The 27,780-nt window shown below is 36.7% G+C and overlaps 1 protein-coding gene across 2 annotated transcripts in view; it reads right to left on the bottom strand.

Moving 5' to 3' along the window:
- Positions 1 to 27,780, bottom strand: part of TRPC3 (transient receptor potential cation channel subfamily C member 3) — a 64,707-nt gene that overhangs the window by 10,950 nt on the left and 25,977 nt on the right. Inside the window, exons 4-10 of one of the 2 annotated variants that reach the window (XM_055317022.1) lie at positions 21,232 to 21,396; positions 18,269 to 18,485; positions 16,090 to 16,323; positions 13,726 to 13,990; positions 10,701 to 10,896; positions 8,315 to 8,524; positions 4,697 to 4,780 (exon numbers count right to left, since the gene is read on the bottom strand). In XM_055317022.1, coding sequence (XP_055172997.1) covers positions 4,697 to 4,780; positions 8,315 to 8,524; positions 10,701 to 10,896; positions 13,726 to 13,990; positions 16,090 to 16,323; positions 18,269 to 18,485; positions 21,232 to 21,396 — 1,371 coding nt within the window. The remainder of the gene's footprint in view (positions 1 to 4,696; positions 4,781 to 8,314; positions 8,525 to 10,700; positions 10,897 to 13,725; positions 13,991 to 16,089; positions 16,324 to 18,268; positions 18,486 to 21,231; positions 21,397 to 27,780) is intronic. The other variant, XM_055317023.1, reaches the window with a different exon arrangement.

The following is a 27,780-nucleotide window of genomic DNA, read 5'->3' on the forward strand; positions in this document are numbered from 1 at the left end:
CACTCTTTAATGAAGACACTGCAACTTTTGTAGTAGACTATGTATTTTCTCTGTCTAGGGTATGGAAAGCGTAGATAGTAGTTACCTTAAACATTATCTCTTGCAAACAAATCTGATTTCCTTTCTCAACTCTCCATTAAGACTGGGAGAAGTAATGAAATGTGGGTGGTTGGATATATGGGTGTGCCCTTCATGCCTAAAAGGCACCAAAGCTTTTTTTCTCACTTGCTTATTTTTCATTGATTCAAATTCAACTAACAATTGTGAAGCACTCTCTCACGTACTGTTACATTCATTTTCTCATTTAATACCAGAGAAGCCAAATTTGACTCTCATCAGTAGTTCCATAATCTGAATATTAGCATTCTTTAAAGCATGATGATATGGTAGACTGATTTAAACAAAGAACTCAGAAGTAGAGTAGAATTTTAAAAAGGGAAGGGACACTGGAAGTCATGTGTTTTTCATATTTTCAGACCATTCACTGTGAGACACCCTGACCCATCACCACTGTACAGCCTCTGAATAAACATCTATGATTCAGAGCCTATTACTCTTTCCAGACAGCTGATTTAATCTATTTTTAGACAACTATAGCAGTTAAAAAACAATTCGTTTGTATTGCACTAAATCTGCTTCGTTGTACCTTCTAACCAACCACTGGCCCAAATTCTGTTCTTTTTTTTTAAAAATAATAAATTTATTTTTTATTGGTGTTCAATTTACCAACATACAGAATAACACCCAGTGCTCATCCCGTCAAGTGCCCCCCTCAGTGCCCGTCACCCATTCCCAAATTCTGTTCTTAAGAGAAAAAGAGAATAGAATAAAATTGCTTCTTCTACTTGATCAGTTTTCAAATATTCCCCTCTTCTGGGTTTCCCATACCATTTTATTTATGTTTCACCTATACCACATAGCCACACCAGAGTGTGAAGGTTCATCTACTTTTTTTTCCTTCCCTCCCACTCAACCCCACCCTTCCACTGCAGAGGAGAGATTCTTGAAGGCAAGGACTGTATCTTTACAACCTTAGAACAAAGGACCATTCATAATAGTGGGAGTCTTGAATGTGCCCTCAAGTTCAGTGTGAATGAAGCTTAATGTGAATGTCTCATATTGCTTCCTCTAGAGAAAAACTGCCCTGTGCTTTCCAGTAAAACCAAGCCACCTATGGTAGCCTTCATGGATTGGACCAGGACCACCATTTGGGCCAGAGACAGTCTGATACTACCTGGGCCAAAGGTATCCCCAGGCTGAAGAAGTTGGTTAAAAAAGCAGAGCTACTACAGGAGAGATCAGAGAATAGAACCCAAGACTCTACAGCCTTCTTTCTGTGGAGTCTTAGAAAAAAAAAAAATCCCATTTCTTAAGGTCACCTTAGCATATCTATGAACCTTTAACCTGAACTAACGTAGGTGTTCATAAGCAAAATTCAATCAAAGCTATCCCTCCAAGTCCTTATGTTCTTCAGAAAAATCATCCCTAATTCTATAAAAAAAAATCTTTACACACATAACAAAAATGATCTCAGCATACTATAAATAATTAATGTTAATATAAATAAGACTGTCATTGATCAAAGTATTTTTGAAACTTTTTCTCTGTTATACTTTGAGGCACATTTGAATCTTTCTACTTTTGAAGTAATTTTTGAAGAAAATATAAAGTCATATGGCACGGAGTCTGGTTAATAAGGTGAATAATTATCTGAGTTTAGTAATGAGAATAAAGCATTTTTGTGTTTTATAAACTTATTATAAAATTCTTTAGAGATATTCCAAAAATGTTCTGAGCTGTGGCAGGACCATTAGAATTAGAAAGGTTACAACTTTGAAGAAAATAATCCCCATTTAGCAGATTAGGGATTTCTTTAAGGTAAGTCAAATATTATAAAAACACTGCATGAAACAAAAATCCATAACAACTAAGCCAATTGTTATCACTCATGGATTTCATAACAAAGAGATTTTATCTAAATATAATGAAGACATTTGTATAAAGTTTGATTGACATGTGAAGTTTGATAGTTAAAATTTTATTTGTCAAAGTTTATAGAAGTATAACAATTTCAGAGACAAGAAGCTGAATTTGACAATAAACTTGAGAATATCCCCACTTCTAAATCATTCAAAAGCAACAAGTAGAATAAGAAACAGAAACACAAACTCCTTCGATGAAACTCAGAGGCATCCATACCCTTTTTTAGAAAGGTTATATGAAAAGATCAAATGGTGATGTGAGGAAATGCCAAGAGCAGACATCCAAGGCTGAAAACTTCTCTTGAATTTTTAATACAAAATCTAGAAAAGCTTAGAATAGAAGAGCAAAGGAGAAATCATCATGGAAAGCCATATTTGCTAAAGTATTCAGTGAGGTTGAGAGGAAGTATCTGACTAGTCCTGTAGTGTTATTTTCTGATAAGGAAACATAAAGAAAAAGTGAACTCACATATACAATCCTGTGCCTAAAGGAAAATTCTTAGCCAAGAAAGGGGATGTGGAACTCTCCAAAGGCACTCCAACCTCCTGAAGCAGCTGGCTCAAGAACTTATTCATTCAAAACTGAGTGATAATCAGTAAGCAATCTATACAAGATCTATATTAAGATAGTCCAAGGAAAAAAGGAAAAACAAATAGCAAATAAAGAAACTCACCAGAAAAATGTTTAAGAAAAGATGAAGAGATGAAGATACATAATGCCATCATTTAAACATTTAAAAAAAGGCCAATCATGTCTTTAAGAGCACAAAAATGTCCAAAGACAATATGGTGAGCCAAAAAAGTGATATATAAACTTGAAAATCTCAAGAGGAAGAAGAAAAAAATAAAACCAAACTTAATCCTAATTAATATGAACAATAGAAGGACTACTTTATAATGATAGTGAGTGCACAAATGAAGATATAAATAAATGGAAAAGTATATCATGTACTTGAAAAGGAAGATAGAACATTATAAAGAAGTAAATTTTATTTAAATTAATACAATCACAATAAAAAATACCAATAGAATATTTTACAAACTATACAAGCTGACTTTAAAGTTCAAATAGAAATATAAACAGGAAAGAATAACCAAAACATTATATAAAATAAGTCTTAAAGTAAGGACATGTTTATGTGTGGGTCTATGTCTATATATTTTGTTTGTTTGACTTTTGTTCTAAACTATAATAATTTAAATAATGTGATTCTATCGCATAAAGAAAACCTGGAAATAAATCTAAGGAGACAAATAAATTTAGTAAGTGATAAAGGTGATATTTCAAATCAATAAAAAGTTAATTATTCAACACATCTATACATATATATATATAATCATGTGGAAAAAAATTAATTTGGATCCCCATCCTACACATTGCATCAAAATATATTCTACATGGATCAAAAATTCTCATATAAAAAATGAAACCATAAAAGTACTAAAGAAAATATGTGTAAAAAAATTTTTAAGTATTCTTATATGGGGGAAGATCTTTCTAAACAGGATACAAAATCTAAAGCCACAAAAAGTTTATGGAGTTGGCTATACAAAAATCAAAAAGTTAGGTGAAAATGTTAAAAAGGTACACAACAACAACAACAACAAAAAACAATTTTCAACTCATATCAAAGGCAAAGCGCTGATTTTCTGAAAATAATAAATTCTGAAAAGAATTCCTCTTGATTTAAAACAAAAAGCCCATCATGAAAAGTAAATACACAGGATCTCAGACAAATAGAACACTAAACATAAAAGGATGATAAAGTTCATTCATTACAAAGAATGCAAAATAAAACTACACTGTGATACCATACTCACCTATCTAGTTGGCAAAGATAAAAAGCCTTTGGTAACACACTGTTGGTATGTTAAGGAAGAAATGGGCTCTCTCTTACATTTATTGTAAGAATGTAAATTGGCACAAGTTCCATCAAAATCAGTTTGATAATAAGTACCCAATTTCATAGATTTACATGTTTCCAATGTCATATATACAAGGTTACTTACTGCAGTATTGCTTGTAATATCTAAATATTGGCAATATCCTCTATTTCCACGTATAGAGGACATGTTAAATATAACTGTATAATGGAATATAATCTAACCTTTTAAAAGGCTCTGATAATCAGTGTGCCAAGCAATTTTGCAGAATTTGCTACTTCCATGAAAACTGTACAAGACTGTACCCACTGATATCACATACATTATAAATTCCTGGATCTTCATTCTAGTGATCTTGTACACATCAGAAATATACAGATTTGATAGTCAAAATGATCACGTGGTGTAAAGTAAAAAAAGCACAACCTCTTCTGAGTTGGAATTTAGTGTTCAAATGTCACAACTAATATCAAAATGAAAAAGATATTTTAAAGTAGTACTGATGAAACAATATAGCCTAAGAATCCATTGGAAAATGGATTATGTAGAGAAATATATCAGGTTCCTTATTTTCCTAATATACCCTAATATACCATATATTCCATTGCTTCCCCAGGTCAAGGTATTTGAAGTTATTCTTTGGAAATTGTGGCAACATTTTGCTTTTAATAACACAAAGAACTCTTTTTCCTCAACCAAAAAAATGAGGACTTAGACTATTTTTTCTCTGTTCTATTCTATCCTCATGCTACATGAGAACATAATTCTACTCACTACACACACACACGGAATTACTTACAGATAAAGAGATATGTCTACTGAATGCTTACCTGATAACGTGTTGGCTGGTTGAGAATGCTGTTAAAACTGTGTGATTCAAAAACTCTTGAGTTAGACTGAGTGAAGAGGTTTAACTAGGAAAAAATACAATTAACCTAGTAAATCAGAATACATTCATTGGGAAATCAAAAATATAATCTACTATATTCTCCTTGATAACATTTCTGGAGTCAACATTTCTAAGGAACACTTTCTGGAAGTTGAATTTTATAAGTGATTTAATATATTTCCAAAGGCAAAATGTAACATGAGCAACAAGCTCACGTTTATCAAAATGTTCACAAGGCGTACTGCAATAGAATTGTTTAAATGAAAACATATTTTTAAAATCTGGCTCATATTAAACATAAATGTTCCTGGGGACTTGTATGCCTTATCAAAATATATTCATGGCATCTAGGAGACAAAGGTGCCTGGAAGCAACTGTCTGCTCCTGAGCATATATTCCTATCCTACACTTGACTGGAAACACACTCCAAGTTCAAATGGTTTCATTGGTATTTTGTAACCCTAAAGTATGAACAAAATAAATGTCTTCCTAGATATCGTGGCCCTATACTGATCCAGATCCACAACCTTGAATAGAATAAGCTTAAGAAATTTTTGTTTTCTTTTCTTGCTCTTTTTTTTTTAGGGTTTTACTTCAGAGTGAGTAGCTTTCTACTCACTCTGAAGCTCTCTAAAGAGGAGCACACTCTTACCGGCTACTCTTTATGTAGGTGAACAGGGCCTGCTTCTAACTGCTCTTGGGCAAGCTGCCACTGATAAGGTATGATTCAAACACAGGGCCCCCTATGCAAAAATATGTATTCACCCCGCCACCTGACTTCCTAGCATCATAACTCAGGAATGTACAGGATGCTAAGACGAAGTGGCACAATCATGCCTAGAAAATCTTGGCTAATAAAATTAATTCTCCTATTTGCCACTGGAGGTCAGTATCTGACTGCTGACTGAGGTTAATTTTACAGGTTAGCACAAGAGTTCTTGAGGCTCCTTCCTCTCTTCTAAAAAAGAAAAAAAAAAGACATAATTTCTCCAAATTTTTACTAAAGTCAGTACACAGAGAGTATAAATTAATATTAATAATATTAAAGTGATTTAAACATCTCCATGCACAATTAAAAAAAAAATCAAAATGGCAGTTTTAAACCTCATACGGGGAGACTGGGAAGCCAAGGCTCATGACGCCTAAGAGATCAATGCTCAACTTTTCTATTTCCAGCAGTTTCTCTGAAAAAAAGTGATTCCTTCTGCCAATGGTGCACTACAGGCAGGAGAGGACACCCTAAATGAAGCACATCTGCTCCCCACATCCCAGCAAGCTGCATTTCCTTTACAGAGGCCTAGGTAGCCACAAGCCACCTGAATGAACTCTTCTCCACCTGACAGTATTTCTGCCCTTCTACCCTGTGACACTATCAGCAAGGAAGTCAGTGAAGTCAGTTTTCTACAGAAAGAAAACTCTTAAGGTGTGAAGTGCAAGAGTTGTGATTTCCAATGCCTGAAAGCATTCTGGTTTTAAATAATAAAGCCTCAGTTGGGACTCCTGGGTGGCTCAGTGGCTGAGCATCTGCCTTTGGCTCAGGGCTGATCCCTGGATCCTGGGAACAGGTCCCACTACAGGCTCCCTGCGGGGAGCCTGCTTCTACCTCTGCCAGTGTCTCTCTCTCTCTCTCTCTCTCTCTCTGTGTGTGTGTGTCTCTCATGAATAAATAGATAAAATCTTAAAAAAAAAAATAAAGCCTCAGTTAATAAATCCCCAGAGAAACAAAGAGCCTTGAAAACAGTCAATTTCAGTAGCGGTAGCAATCACCCAGGAATGCAAATAGAGCCTGACCTCTTTAACAGACTTGCAGCTGAAGGTATAGCCCAGGGGAGGAAATGGGACAGAAACCAAGCCAGAGCAACAGGTGCTGAGTGTAAGGTAGCCCTGTGCAGTAGAAAGAGCTAGACATCCGATGCTGGAAGACTTGGGATTCCACACCAACTCCACAACTGGCTAGCTCCCTGACCTTGTGTAAGTGCATTTCTTTAATGGTTTCAGTGGTCCTATCCATAACACGGGAAGAATAATAATACCTACCTCACAGTGTTGCATGAGGTTCAAATGGACAGCAAAGCACTCTGTAAACTGTGAATGAGGAAGGGCACTGATATTTGTTGAGGCTGGAACTGCGTACATCTCATATCATTCTCACATTAACCCTACAAAGTGTCCTCTCCTTCGGATGAGACAACTAAGACTCAGAGTGATGAAATGACTTACTTGCTAGTAAGCCCTAAGGGCCAAAATTCGTATCCGGGTCTCACACAGAGGCTCCCTTCCTTACATTGTACTGCTTCTCACTGTGTACATATGAGCTATTACTTGAAATCATAGGATGACACAGCCAAATCATTATCTTGGAACAAACATAACAGCCTTAAGAGCCCACATCCGGGGGCGCTTGGATGGCTCAATGGTTGAGCATCTGCCTTTGGCTCAGGTTGTGATCCCAGGATCCTGGGATCAAGTGCTGCATCAGGCTTCTTGCTGGGAGGCTGCTTCTCCCTCTGCCTATGTCTCTGCCTCTGTCTCTCATGAATAAATAAAATATCTAAAAAAAAAAAAAAAAAGAGCCCACATCCAGGTCGATTTAAAAAGGTTTAAAAGACGTAAAGATTAAGATTGCCAGGGTGTTACAAATCTTGAAAATGCACATCTATTTTTTAAAGTGATAAATTAAATTGCAGTGATTCAGTCTTTTCCCTCAGCTTCAAATGAGAAAAAACACCTACCTCTGCTCAACAAGCCAGTACTTTATGGAGGTAACACCGCCATCAGGTGGGCCCTCAGGGTATTACAACTACAGATCATTTTCAAATATGGTATTTTAATTCCACACGTTTGCTCCTTTATGTCTTGCTCCAGTTACCTGAGGTCCTGCTCATATCCTTCTACCTTCTCTACCAATTGTATCTCTGAAAATTAAGTTCATGATTATAAAGTACTATCATAAAACTCATCTTTGTTAAATTCAGGGTATGACTCAAACTAAAATCTTAAGTATGACTTCACTGGGGCAACTTTGGGACAGACCATTCTTGATTATGTATAAAAATAAAGATATTATGTTTAATATTTGAGGATGCTCTTAGGTCTGTGTCAATTTTATGATAGTAAAGAAAAAAGATTACTTAGCTCAATCAAGAGTTTCTACAAATAAGAATATGATGGCAGTAAACTATGCATATAGCCAAGAGGAAAATGTGAGATTAAAACTAATGTCAAAATAACAGCTGAGAAGCATGGAACACACACACACAAAAAAAAACCAAAGTGTTTTCTAACAGTAACTTTTATGTTTACTTTTAACAAGTTAAAAAGATGTTTCTATTTTTTAACTGGTACTGTGTATGAAATTCTGACCAGAAGCAAGGTATAGACTAAGTGACTTCTTGAAACATTGTGAGGATATTAAGTATTTGTCTGTGAAAGACTATGAAATGGACAGTAACTTTCAACATCTTCTAAGTTCACACGTAAAAATTACTGAACAAACATCAAAGACAAGGAGAAAGACAGAACATTCATCTTCAGGTGTTGGTGAGTTTTGGATACCTACCCTGGACTTGGAGTTACCCATTCCCATTTCTATATCCTTCTGCAGCCGGCTCCTCCTGCATTTGGAGAAGTTAATGATTCGCATGACGAAATAAACAAATGACTTCGGACTAGGAACTAGACTGAAGGGTGGAGGTAATGTTTTTCCATCATCAAAATAAGATAACCAAAGTTTTGAACGGGCAAACTTCCATTCTACATCACTGTCATCCTGTGTCACAAAAATAGAAAAGAAATAATGACTCATTTTGAGTAAGGGACGGTGGGGCTAGGTAGGGAGAGATGGGGTGTGTGGGGGGGGCAGGCAATGGGATCAGGTACACAGAAATCCCAAAAATATGGAGATATAAGGAAACCAGAGATAAGGGAACAAACCACACCACCCTGTCCTAGGTGTCAGAAGTGGAGTCTTGTAATAACAGCTACTTAGCTACTTGGGACCAACAAAGAATGACCCGGACTGAAAGATAAAGTAAGCCATTAAAAGTGTTATCACTAATCCTTACTCAGTGGCACTACCAATAGAGGATTTAGGTTCCCTGGTTAGCCTTAATAAAAGACCAACCCTAAAAGCCCTCAGTGGCAACTCTTTCTTCACCTTTTTTGCTCCTGAGAGCTTTTTCTGTATTCCTGCTTAATAAAACTCCATCACTTTACTCACTCTCCTTTTTGGGCAAGATTCATTCTTTGATTCTATGAAACAAGAACCTCACTTTCTCACTTAAATTTTAAAAATGAAATATTCCAGCAACTGATTCCAGTAGGATCATACAAGCCTAAAATATGCTTTTGAAATAGATAAGAGATTTATATACATTTATTTGCATATAACCTCTATTGGCCTACATATATTCTTAGTAGCACTTTTATGATACTGATTTTCAAAAATTTTTCTCTTCCATATGCCTCTGTTTCTACCCACTGAAAATTTAACCAGACTGCCCTGTTCACCAGCCAAAACAAAGCAAAAGTGCAAGAAAAATTCAAGGTCAAGAAAAGATGAAAAGAAGCCAATTCTACATATTCAAGAGTACTTCCCCATTCTTTACCTGTCTCCTCCTCATCTAGACCCATCCAAGGCAGGCTGTAGATAGATGATCATAATAAACTTCAAGAACAAAAGAAAAAAAAATAGCACAGTTGAATTGCACCTTGGAGGTTGTGTCTGCCATCTGTGGTCAAAAGCCAAAAGGCCTTCAGTGGCTTATTCCTGTCTTGTATTGATTGTCCTTTTGAGGAAGGATAGTTGGAAGACAGGCAGGCAGGGACAAGCCCCCACCCCAAAGGAAACCACCCTTAAAAGGATTTTATATCTCCCTGGAAAGAGCCCTCCACCCTTTCCCATGTGATCGGTGACAAAAACCTGATTGGATGACAGCTGCAGGGAGCATTAATCGGATTAAAACAGCCCGCCAACAAGCCCATAAAAACCCCTAGATTTAGAAACTCCAGTGGCAACCCTCTTGGATCCCCTCTTCCTTGGGAGTTTTATACTGTCACTTTGCTATCACTCAATGAACCTTGCTTTGCTGCCCACCACCCTGTCTGGTCTACCTCTTCATTCTTCAAAGTGGTGTGACCAAGAATGGTTGGGCACCCACAAAAGAGAAAAAAATCCCGTAAACACTTATTCTCAGTTCTGGCCCATGGTGATGAAGAGAAGAAATAAAGGGGAGGGGGTCCAGAGGTGGAAGAAGCTGGCTTGCTTGTTTCACACTGCCCACACTGCCATTTCGACACTCAAGCACGTATTCAGAGTACCAGAGTTTTCATTTCTGGGGGACCTAACTTCTGCTTTGAGAAACTATTTTATATGTTTCTAAAACACACAGAGAGACTCAGCAGATTTAACAAACAGCAAAGCACTAAAGAGATACTGAACACTAACCTGGAGGACATGGCAAAACATATATACAATGATAAAGGAAAGTACCAAACCAAGCCCAATTCAAAACACGAAGTAAAATGACTTCTAGAATACTAAAAATTCTGACTGGATACAGAACATCATCAGTGTCTGCCAGACATGTAGTAATTCCTCTATGGGGGTCTTTCAGATGGTTGACTGACAACCTAGGAGAGAATAATTTCCCTACAGCCAATACTTCTTCTAGCCCTCAATTTCAAAACTTCTGATATATGCTCTGAGAGGAGGCGGAGTGATGGTAAATGTATGGGGCCCCTACTGTGCTCCTAGAAAACCCTGGAGGCTGTGAGCCTATCTATCCAGGAGGAAAACACAGAGAAAGGTCCTAGCTTCCTTTGTTTGGGTATAAGTCTCTTTATTTAGAAGGGCTGGAAATCCACCACAGGCCACAAAAACAGATGCAGCATGCTATTAGAATGAGATGGCAAGAATAGACACCATGGATAGAAAGCAAGTTTACCTCAATTTCTTGATATGAGCTATTAATCATGGCAATTAACATGTTGAGTAAAACGACCACCATAGTTACATTGTATATTCCGTAAAGAACATATCCAATATTTTCTATGAATTTGTGATCGTATTTGAGCACAACGGAAGTGACTTCAGATAACCCAAATATCGACCAAAACAAAGTCTTGAAACTTTCTTCTACACTGTTGAGAGAATAAGGTACACTGTAAATAAATTGACAGTTTTCAGTATGAAAAAGTCAAAAGAAACAAGTTAGGTTGTCAAAAGAAACAAGTTAGGTTCTGAATTCTGTGCAGATGTAAAATGCCATCATTAAAGATCATCATGACAACCCCCAAGAGTATAATTATTTTATTACAGTATTTATAGAAATCATTCTCTCAGATTTTCAGGAGTATGTGATTAAATAATAGTGCTAATGCCTAGCTTTTCTGGAAGTTATCATCAAGCCAAAATTCTCTGAACTCAGTAGAGCAAAGCTGAAATCATGCCACAATACCCATTCCTTTCTCCTAGAAAGATGGGAATTTGGGGGTTGATTTTATAGGTGGTTTAGATATTTAAGTAAGCTTTTTGGAGTAGAACAAGGCCAGGATTAAAATTAAAATTACATACTCACTTAAAAAAAAAAAGTTTGTACAAACGTATTCCCTGCATGGCACCAGTAGGGAAGAATGAAAAACACCTAAATATCCATTAATAAAGGAGTGTGTAAGTAATTCTGACATTTATATAATGAATGGTATGCAGCCACTGGGAAAATGAGACAGCTCTATCTACATGTGTTTATAAAAAATGATACCTGAGATATATTAAGTGAAAAAAATAAGAGACAGCAAATGTGAAATACTCTATATTTGACTAAAAAAGAGGTGTTTACAAACACCATATTCTTGTTTATGGATAAAATATCTCTGAAAGTATCCAAAAGAAACCATTGCCTCTGGGAACTAAGAAGAAATAAGTGCATGGGGTCTAGCGGTGAAGAAGGGGACATGATTTTCACTGTAGATACCACTCTATCAATTTTTTGCCACAAAAATATATTACCTACCTGAAAGTTATACTGAACTGGAAATGCAGGGGAGGCAACAGATTGAAAGATGCCTCTTCTTTTCCTTTAATTTATATAATCTACTGAGTCTTCCATCACAGCAATGAACACTTAGACCCTCACCAAACTGATTGCCTACTTTTAGCCCTTGAGTGAACTTTGCCAACTGAATTTGGCTGTTTTTGGCATATAACCAAGTTGTAATCACCAATTTGTGAACCACAAAAATAATCCTTAAATTAAATAACTATGCATGTAGAATTCCATTACAAAGAAGGTTCAAAAGTCAGTCCTTTTTCCAGAGAAACATTTATGGAAAGCAGTGTTTTTTTAAATAACATATTCTAAATAACAGTTCTATAGATTTACAGGTTTTAGCACTAGTTTATTTATTCATTCCATCATTCAACAAATATTGATGGAATACCTATTATGTTCTAGAAATTGTGCTAGACCCTGAGGATAGAAGGCTGAATAGAAAGGTTCCTACTTCTATAGTTAACTCTCTATTACAAAGCATTTCATTGTGTGATGTTATAGCATAGACAGTAGCAGGAAACTAAAAGAAGCTATAACTTCTTTGTTCCCTGCCATTAGTGTAACAGTATCCCCAAATTCTGACTCCTTTCTCCTGCTCTTTTGTAAACTTTCTCACCTCTAACTTCAAGAATATAGATTCCTGAGAATCTCTATGTGTGGGAAGAGGCAGACAGCGAAAAAGGAGAAGACACTGGCAGTTCCTGAGCAATTAATGTGGGCAAGAGACTTTCTATACACAACCTTATATAATCCTCACAACAACCTGATTCCAACCTTATTGTGTTTATTTTAAAAATAAGGAAACTAACACTGTTGAGTAACTCGACCAAAAGCCACAGCTAGAAACCCGCAGAGATGCTGCATCTATGTCCAGGTCTGTCTGGTTTTCCAGCCTATATTCTTTCACCATATCAAGTGGCCACATTCTCACACAAAACAATGAAGACAATGTGTTGTATAAAATAAGTTCTCCCAGAGTTCAAAGGGGTGGCATTGTGTGTAGGATCTCTCTGTCCCTCCCCTAGTGGGTTCTAACAGAATTTTTTTTTCATTACAATAAAGCAAGTTTCAGATCTCTTTTACCCCCTAAGACTTGCTCTTTATAACTATTTGAGAAAAAAAAAATCATTTCAAAACAATTCAGATGCCTGAAAGGGCTTAATATTCTATTTTAGTCTACAGGGAACTTATTGAAGGTCTACATTCTTTCAGGTGGCATTACAGGGTACAAAGGGAGGCAGGGAGGGCTTATGGTCTCCCTACCTGGAATGATTACAGTACAAAAGGAGGGCCCACGTCCTGACCATTTAAACACCAGTGAGTGAGAGGATCTCACAAATGAAAGTCTCCATGCTGAGGGAACTTCAAGGGACAATGCCTACGGAAGTTTAATCAAGGAAGACATCACAGGCAAGGTGAGTCTCCAGCGCAGAAACCAGTGTGATCACAGGAAGGAAGTGGTTTTAGTGTTACAGTGAGCTATACAATATTTACCTATAATCTCTTTTTACTCAACTCCTGTACTGCTTAATGATACGTTAAAATAAAGGCCAATGCTTCTTTTTTTAATAGTAATAGCTATAAAATGATGAAACTAAATTTAATGTCATACATAATGTAAGAGACATCCAGTATGAAAAATTTGCCACCCAATTCTCTTAACATAGCCAGTTTGTCTAGAATTTTTCTAAAGTCTGATTCTGTTCTGCGGTCCAACATTTACCAAGCTCAAAGAAATGAGCCTTTAGAGCAACGTAATCACACATAAGCATTGTTTTCAACGATTTTTCTTTTTCCCTTAAAAACATTGTTATTACCATTACTGAACTGTGTGTGTATGTGTGTGTGTGTATGCTTCATCTAGGTTTGTTAAAAATTTTCTCATCACACTTTTTTTTTTATAAGATGTTTTACTTACGTGGTAAAAGCAGCATTTACTTTAGCTCCAAGATAGTAAGAATACAGTATGAACATGCCAATCATAAAGGCAAGAAACACCATAATAAAGAGGACCATGAACTTGAAAATGTCCTTCACAGTCCTTCCAAGAGAAATCTGCAAGGGACCAAAGCTCTCATTTGCAGGAAGGATATATGCGATCCGAGAGAAGCTGAGCACAACAGCTATAGCATAGAGGCCTTCAGATATGATCTGAGGGTCAGAAGGGAGCCATTTATCTCTGGCTAGGAAAAGAGAGAGAGAGAGAGAGAGAGAGATTAGAAATGGAACTTTCTACTCATTGCTAGCTATGCAAAATAAATACCTTATTAAATAATATCTATTTTTCAAGTTGGTGGTTTTGATCTCAGTTGAAACTACTCTAGATTTAATTAACTGGCCAGGCACTGTTTTTCATGTTAAACTGAATTCTACCTTCACATGGAATCTTTTAATGGAGGAAACACTGATAAAGATACTAAGCCCGTTTCACATTGAGTAGAAATGGAATCAAGTACGAAAGATAAAGAAAGAGGTTAAAACCCTTCATTAGACACAAACGGTGCCTTCAGAATGACAAAACAACAGACTTGACTAATTTGTCCCCTCAGTCACTAGATTTATTGACCAGCTCTTTTGTCACCTTATAGGCTCATTTGGCACAAAGCTTCTTTTCCATATTTCATGGGGGAAATTAGTTCATCTAATGGCTTTTGCAAGTAAAATGTTGTATCATGAGAAGTAAGAATGTCACTGAATCACAATGGTGCTGTCGGTGTGATATCTGAGCAATATTACTTGTTCCTGGAAAATATGAAATGCTACGGAGATGCAAAAATTGGGGGTATAAATTCTAAATGAGGACCCTACCCCTTTCAAGGTCACTTAGTAATTTCACAGCAGACTACTGGATACTGGTTTCCCTGGAAGGTCAGTGAAAGACTATATGGCTAATTTTGCGCCAACCGAGTCACTCCCAGAACAATGGATGCATTGTAGACACTTCCAACAACAAAAATTAACATTTATTCGGTGTGTAATGTATACCAGACACAGTGCTTTCCTATAACTCTATGGATTTGATATTATTATTATTATTATTATCTCCTTAGAGACACAAAAGCCAAGACTTATAAAGCTTAAATACTTGATCAAAATCATACACACAATAAGAGGCAAATTCTGAACTCACAAATTTCCCTCCAGATGACAGTAATTAGATATACATGAATAAGTTTAAATAAATGGATTATTGAAATAGTCAAGATAGATATTACACAAAAATATAATTTAAGCTAATTCTTTAATTATAAATGGTAATCATTTACTCATTTGATCTGGTCTCCTTGGCATATAAAAATCTTTGCTTGCTGACAGTAAGAGATAATGTGTTTAAATTTCACAATGTGTGAAACGTACATTTTATATTTTGGAGCAGGCACCCAGTCTTCTTCAATAATGTTAACATGCCACTTGTACTTATCACAAAAATATAAGCCTGAATTACACTTATAAAGAAGTATCCTTCACAATCAGAACACATTTGAACTCTGTGCCTGAGTATCCTTATCATAAAAATAAGGGGCAGGCAATAAAATTCTAAAGTCCTTTCTAGATTTAAGATTGTGCAACTACGTGAAAATTTGCTAGTCTCACCTCCCCAGTCTGGCCTCAAGGGAGGGGAGGCTCATATCGCTTACCATTGGTTTGTGCTGGGCAAGGGAGGTGTCAATATCCTTGCACGCTGGTTGTCGGCTGGGGCCTCCCTGCTCTTCATGATACAGAGAAGTTAGGCATGAATTCCCTTCCACACTGTGTTGAAGGGCAGGACATCTGCCCCAGTATCTCTGCCTATTCCCCAGAGCTTACATTCTCGTGTCACTTTAGTTCCTACTTCCTGGCTCTGCTGAATTTTTGTTCACTACCCGTATAGCAGTTCAGCACCTTTTACTATTTTATCTCCTCTGAACCATGCTCTCAGGGACTCATCTTCCACCTAATCAGTATATCAAGCTACTTTTTCCTCCTAATTTAGTTTCATACCCTAAGAATATGTAAAAAATAATTATGTTGTTAGGTTTAAAGAGAATTTTCTCCTACCCTGCAACATCTTCTTTTTATAGATTTGAAAACTGAGGCACAGAGAAGTAAATTAACTCAAACAAAGAAGGGAAGAGTCATGGCCTCGCTATGAATTTAATTTCGTATAGTTCCAACGCGCATGCTCTCTCTTTTGTTCATATACATTCAACACATATCTCCGATTAAAATTGACATTTCTTTCCCACATGTGGTTTCGATTCCTTTTCTGACATGTAAAGGGATCCTGCAGCTAAAAACTTACCATAAGTGAAGTACTGGATTTCTGGTGGAAGTGTAACTTCACTGAGGTCACTCTCTTGGACATAACTGTCCACATACTGCTGTGCTTTTGTCGCCTGAAGGAAAGCTAGGAATCTGGCCGTGAAAGCAGCAATGAAGATGGAGAGCATCCCAAAGTCCAGTACATTCCACAACTGCAAAATATATTCCCTAGGTCCTTCCAGCCAGAGCTCCTTACACTCAGACCACATCATCCCTGTCACACATGGGAAGGTACAGATTACATCTTACAGCTTAGACTGAGAAGCTGTTATTCTGTCCACTATCGGTCCCCACCTATAAAATACCCAACATATAAAGCACCACACCAGGCACCACCAAGCACCAACTATTGTTCAGCTCCCTAAAGCCCTTAACAGAGCTAAATAATTGAGGAAAAATCTTCAACTAAGTCAGCATTAGATTTCAAAGAAACATAGTTCTACATTTGGTACCCTGAAATGGTGCTACTTCTGCAGAGGGGTGGTCAGAAAATAAGGAAGGAGAATAAGCAAAGAAGATTCTTCAAGTCAAATTATTTTTCTCTAGGAAACTTTTGGGGAGAGGAGAAAATTCACCTTTGTGAATCCCAACAGTTCCCACATCATAACAATTATTGGTGAAATAAACCCTTACATGAGAAACTTCCTGCAGACTTTTTACAAGATCAGTTTTTCAGTCATGCAGGAACACTTACATCATTCCCCTACCTTTTCTCCTCTTTCTAGTATCATGCCAGGAAGGTGAGGCATATCACTGGAAAAAGAAGGACCCCTTAAGCTGGGGCCCTAGGACACTGAAGAAACTGAAAGCAGAAAATGCCATTCTTGGAGAAGAGGGCAAAATTTCCAATTTAACAACATGTCCTGGCCATGTAAGGGGACAATATTGCAGAATTTTTAAAAATGTAATAGCTCAAAATAAAATTCATAAAATAATTATATGACCTAGGTTGAGGCCACAGGAGTGAAAGAGAGAACTAACCAACCTATTAATTCAGGAATTGAGAAGACACCAAAAACACTCTGGGTAAAGCAGAGGGAATAGATAAAAGTGACTCTGGGTTAGTGATGGATAGATAAACTGTTCCTACCTCCATTTTTTTCTCTCATTGCTTAAAGGTTTTAACTTTAACACAGCTATTCAAAATGGGCTCTTGTGAGCCAAGATATGAAAGCAACTAAGTGCCCACTGGTCAATGAATGGACAAAGATGTGGTGCACTGGAATATTACTCAGCCATAAAAATGAATGAAATCTTAGATTTGCAACAAGATGGTTGGACTTAGAGGGTATATTCTAAGCGAAGTAAGTCAGAGAAATACCATGTGGTTTCACTTACATGTGGAATCTAAAAATCAAAACAAATGAACAACAAACTCTTCAATACAGAGAACAAAGTGGTGGCTGCCAGAGGGGAGGCCAATGGGGTGGGGGGGTGGAATAGGAGAAATAAAGGACATTAAGAGGTTCAAACTTCTAATTTATAAAATAAATAAGTCATGGAGATAAAAAGCATAGCACAAGGAATATAGTAATTAATATTGTAATAACATTGTATGGCGACTACACTTACAGCAGTGTGCACTGAGTAATATATAGACTTGTCAAATCATTATGTTGTACACCTGAAACTATATAACATTGCATGTCAACTACACTTTCCTAATGAAATATTAAAAAAAAAACAAAAAATGTGGACTATTGTGAGGTGAAGTAACAAATATTCTGAAAACAGAAACTCTCCTAAAACAAAACAAACAGAAAAACAACAACAACAAAAAAAAACCCTCTGAAATGAAAGCAAAAAATGTTCTTTAATCATCAGTTAATGGCTACTGGGTTATTTCACAAGGATTTCAATTAAATATTTGATCATAACAGCGAGTCACATTTTTTAAAAATTTACATTTATTCAATAATAGAAGTTAGAAACATGTTATATTTATAATTAGGCTCATGTTACTCATAAAAGTTTTTATTTAGTGTTAAGGGATACCTTTTAGTATTATCAAGCTGCCAAATTATTCAATTATTTTACTTTCCTGCTTATCTTACAATGATGATGTCACCATGTAACACACAATAACATTTCAAATATAAAAGGCAATCATTATGAAACTATTTTTGATAGAAATTAGAACACTAAAATAGAAAGCTCACCAAGAACCCAGACCATAATTAGCATCTCAGTCCACGTGAACTGGGTGGTTTTCACCCTGAAGATCTGCTTGGGATAGTCAATAACAGTGATATTTGGCAGCGTGGTGATGCCTTCAAATCTGTCTGAGGCATTGAATACAAGCAGGCCCAGGAATATGATGAAAGAAGCAGCATGTGCCACAAACTTCATAAAAGGGCTTCGCAGAATTTTCCCCAGCTGTAGTACAACAACAAAAAAAGAAGAAGAACACAAAGAAGAAGAAGAAGAAGAAAAAGAAGAAGAAGAAGAAGAAGAAACAACTTTTACTTTGGAAAACCTGGCTTCTGCTTTTGAAAACTACTATACAGGATTTAAAAAAAAGAGAGATGAAATGAGAATACATTCAAAATTCTGCCTCTGTTTGTGAAGAGTTATAAATTATGAAAATTACTCCTTTTAGGAGATGCTTCCTCCAAGAATAATTTTAAGAAGTCTTCAAACTTCATTTTTCTAAGTATCCAATTTGTCTTAGGGTAGACTGCATTCACAGATGCATTTCTGAAAATCACAAGTCATATGCTGGTTATTCTTATTTTTACATGAAAGACTATGCAATCAACATCTAGGTTTTGAGTGTCTAGGAAAAGAAACTCAAAATGTGTAGTGTGTATTCTTTATTGCGTTATAATTAAAATGTTATGAGTTTGGAGACTCATTCATTTGTAACTGAAATGTTATGATGTGTTTGTAGTACCTAACAAGGCCTTTGAACATTAAAAACTTTCTTACTACAGAAGTCAATTTTAGTTCTCACTTCTACATATTCTGAAATCAAGTTGTACTTTGTAAGATATTTAAAAAGGCAGAAGATATTAGAAAGGGTAAATATTTTATGTTATTACCTCAGTAAAAAGGAGATATATAATAACTATATTTTATATATCTAAGTAGGTCAGCTTAATTAAGTCAACCCTGAATTTGGAAAATCACATAAATAGTACAAAAGCATTTCTAAAGTTCAGTACATAATTATTTTAAGGTAACTCCTTTAAAATCCCATGTGATATGATGTCCTTAAAAGTCCCATGTTCTAGTAGAAATCAAAAGCAACTCTGCCTATCCCAAGGGCTTCTGTAGCTCAAGAATTAGATACATTTGATAGATTTATCAAGTAAGTTTTCTAGTCCACATACCCAGAACCAACTTTCAAACTCAGTCTATGACCTTAGGAAGTACCAAGGTTCACATTTAAGAGACTGCAACTTCAAACAAATGTTTTTGTATGTCTGGAACCTTAATTTGATGTCAACAAATAACCGAAGAATGTTAAGCATTTCTGGAGTTAAACATGAATGCAGACTAACAAATGTCACATTTTCCATATTAGACATAGAAAAATAAACAACACATCTACATATCGCCGTGCTACTCTGCAGCTGCAAAGAGGTACATTTGGGGGAGTTTATCCATAGTACACAGTGATTTCTTGGGAGTTGCCAAGTCTGATTTTCATCAAGGCTGATCTTTTAAAACTTTACATTAACATGAAAATAAAGTAGCATAGCGGTCTTAAAAATGGGATACATGTGGGGAATTCTTGTTATGTCATCTTTTCGCCACAGGCTAGGTGGTATAGGGCAGGTATAAATGTGGGTTCCTTTAGCCCTCTCCATGGGCAGAGAGGTCACCACACCATTTCTAAGAGCTGAACTTTTATAAGTGAAGAGAAAAAAGGTGCGGATTTCAATGTTTTAACTGATACAGCCATCCTAAGAGACAAACGCTTAGAAATCTGAACTTTCCAAGTCATTTCCCTCAGAAAGAGAAATTATTTGCATGGGAAATGATTTTTGTTTTAATGCATGCTCTTTCATCATTTATAGATTTTAGTCTTCAGTGTTGATTATTTGAGGAATCATAAGGTACTTTCCTATGACACATAATAAAGGAACTTAGTCGAGTCATCAAAACCGATCAGAATGACAAACTTTCTGCCTTAAATTACAGGGGCAGCTCAACAATGGAATGAGACGGATGAATATTCTCACATGTGTATGGTGCCTGTAGAGCGGGACTCACTCTTCCAGAAAGACCTTTGAACCAAAGAGATGGCGGATTTCCAGGACCATTTGCAAGTGGCCTTGACTCATTTTTCCTGAAACTGCCTCTGACTTAAACAAACCAGATTTTGGAATATAAAAACAGGATTAAAGGATCTCACAATGGCTTCTTCTCCCTGGCAGTGCCCTTTACTAACCTAATACAGATTCTGTTAGCATGACTAGTATTCCTTCCCATATCTTGTTCAGAGGATCTCTTAGGCACAATTCAATTGAGTCTATGCTGGCAAGTTGCGAGAGGAATAAAGATAGGGAAAAAAATGATTCAATCAAAACTAAATAAACAATCTACAAAATCCAAAGCCCCCAAACCCCATTTTTTTTTTAAGAATCTTCTGAAGGAACAAAGGGCTGAGAGAAGCTAGCATGCACTTTTCTTGAATTCTTTAAATTAACACCACTGTTTGTGACTGTACTTAATACACTCAGCCTCAGATCTCTTGACAGATTCCAGTGAGTTGTCCTTCCAGTTCCCAGGTTAACTATTCCTTGGTACCACTGCAGTAGGGTTGTTCTCTTAAAACAGGCCAACTCAGTTGACTCTCTGTTTATTAAGCTATCAATAGAATCAGCAAAGTGCTACTTCACTCAAGCAGCTTTTCCTCTTGACTACCCTGGGGATTTTATCTTAAAAGGCTAAGTATTATATGCCTTCAAATGTGATCTACCCCACTAGTACCAGATCCTTTCTCATCCCTTATTTGAATTGAGCCAGTCATTAAAAAGCATAATTTGTGTTTCTGAGTCAGTTAACATTCAGGGTAAAACTGATAAGAGCCTTAAGTAGGGAGTTTTTTCCTTTTTCGTCCTAAAAGCACATAGCACACCAACCATAGAGGAAATGGATGGAGAAAAACATGTACCCTGCTGCAAGGTGCGATCCAGTAGCCGATGGCAAGAAATGGAAGGCCCAAGGCCACAACCAGCACAACCAGACACTTGATAGCTATGGTCTGTTCCCGTAGGCCTGAGAGGTTCTCATACCAGATTGTCAGGAGCTGCTGCTGGCAGTTGGGGTGAGCCACAAACTGTTGGCAGAAAGAGAGGCAGAGGGAGAGGGAGGTTACTGTGCCATTAGGGACACTTCAGCTACTGAGTGCATGTGCATCCTAAAGATATTAACACCTATTTTCCTGGAATATAAGGTTCTGGAATATACCTTCCTTTAGCTTCCCTCCATTTTCCAAAGTAGCTTTAGAACTAGAATTAAAGTGGAAACAAGAGGGAATATACCTTCCTTTAGCTTCCCTCCATTTTCCAAAATAGCTTTAGAACTAGAATTAAAGTGGAAACAAGAGGGTAAAGTTAACGCTGTCCTTAATTACAGTTCTTCCTGATTGAAATTCTCCATAATTCACAAATTCCTCTCCAGAATCTGGGTGACATATGCTTTCCTTTGTGGAAATGTGTCCCATCTGGCTGTCTGCCAGTTTACTTGCATTTGGTTCAAGATAGAAAGAAGAGTAGTCATTTGGTTTATTGTAGACTATAACTAAAAGATAAATGTGTCAAATCTCATAAGCAATTCCTAAAATGCTACATATATGAAAAATACTACATATATGAAAAATTCCTAAAATGCTACATATATGAAAAATATAAATTCATAATACTCCCTATGAATACATGTGTACTATCACTGCAGTTCTGCAAAGATCTTCAAAAAGCCAATGAACCGGGCAGCCCCAGTGGCTCAGCAGTTTAGCGTCGCCTTCAGCCCAGGGCATGATCCTGGAGACCCGGGATCAAGTCTCGCGTCAGGCTCCCTGCATGGAGCCTGCTTCTCCCTCTGCCTGTGACTCTGCCTCTCTCTCTCTCTGTGTGTGTCTCTCATGAATAAATAAAATCTTAAAAAAAAAAAAAGCCAATAAACCTGCAAGAATTATGCTTGGTCCACAGTTCCACTGCTTCTAGGAGCTGGCATCAAATGCCCCGTCCTTCCTATTTCAGTAATCTGTCCTTTTTTTGTTGCTTTCTCTATTACAGGTCAAAAACCTCAAACATTTGTCTCCAACAGTTCTTTTGTAACTATAATTATAACCAGGGAAAACTGAGCAAATTATACTTATTTCAGCCCTGACATTTTATTTTATTTTGCTATCTGATTTTGCTAAGTCATCTGCCAGCATCTATTTAGAGGGACTAGGAATTCATTAAAGACCTGTCCTTTTACAGATAGCAGAACATACGTATAGTCAGGCTCACATGAAAAGGTCCCTATATCAACAGATGCCCATTTGTGACCAGATAAACTTTGCCCAAGCTTGGAAATTATTCAGGGTCATTCACAAATCAACTATGAGTGCCAATATATTTTTTAAGTGTGTTTAGCAACATAAAAATCAAGGTATCACTATCTTCTGAAAAACAGTAAAAAATAACAATGAACCTGTTAGGAAGTACTCGTGTTTTTGCAAATTCTTGGAGGCAAAGAAAACAGATACAGTCTCCATCAGGTGAAGTGCTCATCTTTAATCAAGTTCCAGTTAATGATCCTAATGATTCTTAGCAACTCTAGGCAATTCCTCAAGTTATTTGGCTATTTATCAATAACACGCCTAAAGGAAATGAACAGGTTTCTACTTACTGGTGTATAGTTTCCCATTAGCTCTTCTAATTAAAAAAATAATAATAAAACTAAAAAATAAAGCCTCATCCCCCAAGGTAGGCAGTAGACGCAATTTCCTCAAATCCCCATTTTTACCCCTAGTTCACCTGCCCTCTGGGAACTCTAGTGATAACTACTGTGGTGATGGCTGTGCCACTGGGCACATGGGGGTCTTGACACCCACTGGAAGAAGTGGTAAGGATGTGTTTACAAATAATAGATTTGAAATACAACTGAGTTTATTTCAATGATACAAACTAGTAGGATTTGGGAGATTCAAAGTACTAAAAAGAAGATACTATCTTTTCTCATTTAATGAGTTCAATGCGAAAGAGTATATCTTATTTCATAAGTTTTTTTCAATTCAATTATAAAAATCCCAGGTCCTAAAGCTCATTCACTGGTCAGTGCTAGCTGCTAGGTCTACATTAGATCTCTCCAGACTCAAGATCCTGTCACTCTTCCAAAGTTCTGATTTTTGATCAACACAGTCATTATTTGAACTCATGATAAAATATGATCAAGGCTGAAAGCCCTGAGGTCATTGCGACAACTTTCTAGGATTCTTGTTGAGAATTTGGCCAAACTTCCACTTTTGCCCCTATCCTCTACTGGAACACTTCCTTCCTGTTTTACACCTCCTTCTGTGTTAAAAATCCTCATCCTCTCTGAGTTCCTAAACATTTGTCTTATTCATTCATTTATTCATTCACTGTTCAAAATGTTGTAAGCTCTATGAGCCAGGCACTGTGTTAGGCATTTGGTAGAATAAGGTGAAAATGGAAGCATCAGTGTGCATTAAGTGATAAGCAGTCCCTGCTCTAGGACACAGTTGGCTCTCAATAAATGTGAAAAAAAAATGGAGGGACACCTGGGTGACTCAGCGAGTTAAGCATCTGAGTCTTGATTTAGGCTCAAGCCATGATGTCAGGGTTGTCCTGGGATGCAGCCCCACTGGGCTCTGCACTCGGTGCGGAGTCGGCTTGAGATTCTTTCTCTCTCTCCCTCAGTCCCTCCCCCACCCAGGCTTGCTCACTCACTCTCTCTCTCTTAAATAAATCTTTTTTTTTTTAATGGAGACAGTCTCCTTATGCTTGCCAAGGTAAATAATCAACATTTATAATAGTATTAATTTGAATGTTGGTCTGAATGTCTTGCTGTTTGAAGGATCTGCATTTGTAAGAAGCTTGACAGATGCAAATAAAAAGTAGTCCTGTGACTCCAGCTGGCTTAGTTTAGACTGGGGAATGGTGCATTCAGAGAAATCTATAGATGGAGTAGACAATGCCATCAAATCAGATTACCACTTGGGATGTTAACATGCACTTTTTTTTATAGGCCAAGGTTTCTGCAAGACAGAAAATCCCAATGAAGTTAAGAAACTGGTGGACATAAGTCCACATAGAATTGATGGATTAATTTCGCTTTTGTAAGTGTCCAGCCTTTCTTTCTTAGGTTTTAAACTCTTGAGGACAGAAATATTAATGTTGCAGTATGGCTCCCTCTTCTTGCTCCTCCTCCTCCAGGTAATCTTTAAATTTGAAGGTGTACTTTTGATGGAAATCAGTGCTTTCCATATGCATTATATAATGATCTTCAACCCACTATGACTTGTACAATACAGTGTAAACACTTAAAATGTTAAATATTAGTCCAAATTGTGTGAGGTTTGCATTTCACTTGTTATATTTTAACAAGTTAACAGCCCAGTTTTCTACATTTGATAGTCTATCAACTTCTTAGTATCTTTTATCTTTGTCAAGGACTTTCGTAGAATAGACACAGCTTACTAGAAACAGGTAAAGCTCTCATTAGTTCTATGGAGGAGAAGGGATTAATGTTCATCCTCAAGTCACAGAGAAGACAGAGGAACATATAGAATTAAAACTCAGAGCTTTGGGGGAGAAGTATTATTCTAAGTGGAAAATAATTGATGTTTTTGCCTAACAGTTAATATTTTGCACTCAAAAAAATCAAATTTCATCTTTCACCCTATTCCATTCTCTTCTATTTTTGCCTAATGGTTAATATTTTGCACTCAAAAAATCAAATTTCATCTTTCACCCTATTCCATTTTCTTCTGTAGAGTAACATGGGTAATTCTACAAACAGTAATAAAATTTACTATCCTTCCAGTTTTATTATTTATCTTAGAGACTCCTCAGAAATGATTCTGGGATAATCTGAAACATCCACTCCCTGATAGAGAACACATTATTGTTTGTTCCTTACCAATAGCATAAGATTGCTCATTTCATCAACAGCATTGAGAATATTTTTTGTTCTTTAAAAATTTGAGAGACAGGAAATGGTATTTGCATACTAGGATGCATTTATTTTAGTACTAAAGGGTTTGAAAATTTTAAATATGTTTGTTAGCCACCTGAATTTTCTGTGAGTTGCCTATTCAAGCCTTTGGCTTATTTTTCTACAGGATTCGAGAAATTTTTCTTAAAATTTGAGGATGCCTGGGTGGCCCAGTCAGTTAAGTGTCTGCCTTTGGCTCAGGTCATGATCCCAGGGTCCTGAGATGAGCCTGAGTAGGGAGCCTGCTTCTCCTTCTCCCTCTGCCTGCTGCTCCCTCTGCATGTGCCTGCTCTAGCACTTTTGCATGTGCTCTCTCTCTGTGTCTATATATATATATATATATATATATATATATATATATATATATATATCTTTTAAAATTTTTTTTGAACTCTTTGGATATTAAGAATATCAATCCTTTGTGTGTTAGAATTGAGAAGTTATATCTTTCTCACTTTGCCCTTCACTTTTTTATGATCTGTGTACAGAGGTTTTAAGTTGCATGTGGTCAGATTATTTACATTTTTACTTTGTTATTACTTTGACTACTTTTATATTAGAAAGTCCTTTCTCATATAAACATTAAATTCGTATTCAAATCACGGTGCCTGGGTGGGTCAGTTAGGCTCTGACTCTTGATTTTAGCTCAGGTCATGATCTCAAGGTTGTGAGATGGAGCCCCACATTGGGCTCCATGTTGAGCGTGGAGCTTGCTTAGGATTCTTTCTCCCTCCCTCTTCCTCACTCTCTGACCCTCCGCCATGTGTATATACCAGCACTCTCTCATTCCTCTGTCTAAAAAAAAAAAAGAAAGAAAGAAAGAAAAGAAAGAAAAAGAAAATCATGTTCAGATCTCTCCTATTCAGGTCTTTTAGATTTTCATTTTCTTCACTAACTGCCACTGAGCTCTGTAAGGTCTGGTTAGAACTCACGGTTGATTCCAAGGGAAGACCTGAGCTATGGGTACTATAAGGCTGTAGTCTCAGAACCACAGCTGGAGGTATATTTCGGGCACATAGCAGAAGAGACTTTGAGTCTTCTGTGGGAAATGGCTTACTCTTACATAAAGCTGGTTTCCTTGGTGGAATTATGAGTTGATTTGAATAAATATGTTTATTATCAGGAGGAAAAAAATTCCATAACATACATTTTGAAATCCCAATGCCTTGCATGTAGGCCTTAGACTACCTCAGTGCCACAGTGGGTAGGGTTCACACGTCACTGTAACCCAAGAAGCGATTTCACTTCAGGACTAGAAATGAGATGAAGGGAAAGGAAGTACCAGAAGGGACGGGGCATTTTTCCTCCTTGCTAGATGGAGACATGTAAGTGTTGAGTGAAAAACGAAGGAAGTCTTTGGGGCTTTTTTTTGGGCATTCTAAGAAGAAAGTTTTTATATACATTAACTGAGTGAATCTTCCAAAGCAACTCCTTTAACTAATATCCTTTTACAGCATTAAACAAACCCAGAAATACTTGCAAAGCCCTAAATCTCCTTTCAGTTTCATATACGTTTTTTTGTTGTTTCCTGATAGTTTGTTGACTGATAGCAAATTTATTATTAATGACACCTCACACATTGTAAACTATACATCAATTTATTTAAAATTAACATGCCAGGAAGACATTCACTGTCTCAAGACACTTTGGTTAACAGAAGCACAACTATGGATGAGCTGTCTCTGCTAATATGACACTTTCAAAGTAATGATAAAGTACCAGTGACAACTGAAATCAATTCTCTCCTCTCAGGTGCCAAAGAAAAGAGATGTGTATTACAAGATCTGTGAATAAATGTCCAGACAGCTTTCTAAAAATGGTTTAATATGAATCTTATTCAAAATTATCTTTCCTTCAATATAGCAAAAACTCAGCTAGCAAGAATGCTCTAGAGAAAGACAAGTACCATAGGATTTCACTCATATGTGGAATTTAAGAAACAAACAATCAAACACAGGGAAAAAGAAAGAGAGAGGGAGGGTAACCAAGAAACACTCTTTATTAGAGAGAACACACTGATGGTGACCAGAGGGGAGATGGGTAAATTGAGGGGGGGAGTGGATTAAACAGGTGATGGAGGATTAAGGAGTGCACTTGCTGTGATGAGCACTGGGTGTTGTATGGAAGTGGTTAATCACTAAATTGTACACCTGAACTAATATTGCACTATATGTTAACTAACTGGAATTTAAAATAAAAATTTAGATTAAAAAAAGAATGCTCTGAGAGGAAGGCAGTTGAGCCAATTTGCTTTTAACTGATAATTCCTTGAAAAGTTATTTTACATCAGTAGTTACTAAGAATCTTCACATTTCCCTGTCTTATTAAGTTGAGGAGAGATCTGTGATTAATAGTTGGCTAAAACCCCCGTGAACACTGTACGTGGAAGTTCTCTACATTGTGGTAGATTTGTGTATGTGTGCGTGTGCCCACACACACACATGCATACAAGGAGAGAAAGGAAAGAGAGGAAGTTTTTCTCAGGCTCACTTGCTGC

This window comes from Nyctereutes procyonoides, unplaced genomic scaffold (assembly GCF_905146905.1).
Source record: "Nyctereutes procyonoides isolate TBG_1078 unplaced genomic scaffold, NYPRO_anot_genome, whole genome shotgun sequence".
NCBI lineage: Eukaryota > Metazoa > Chordata > Mammalia > Carnivora > Canidae > Nyctereutes > Nyctereutes procyonoides.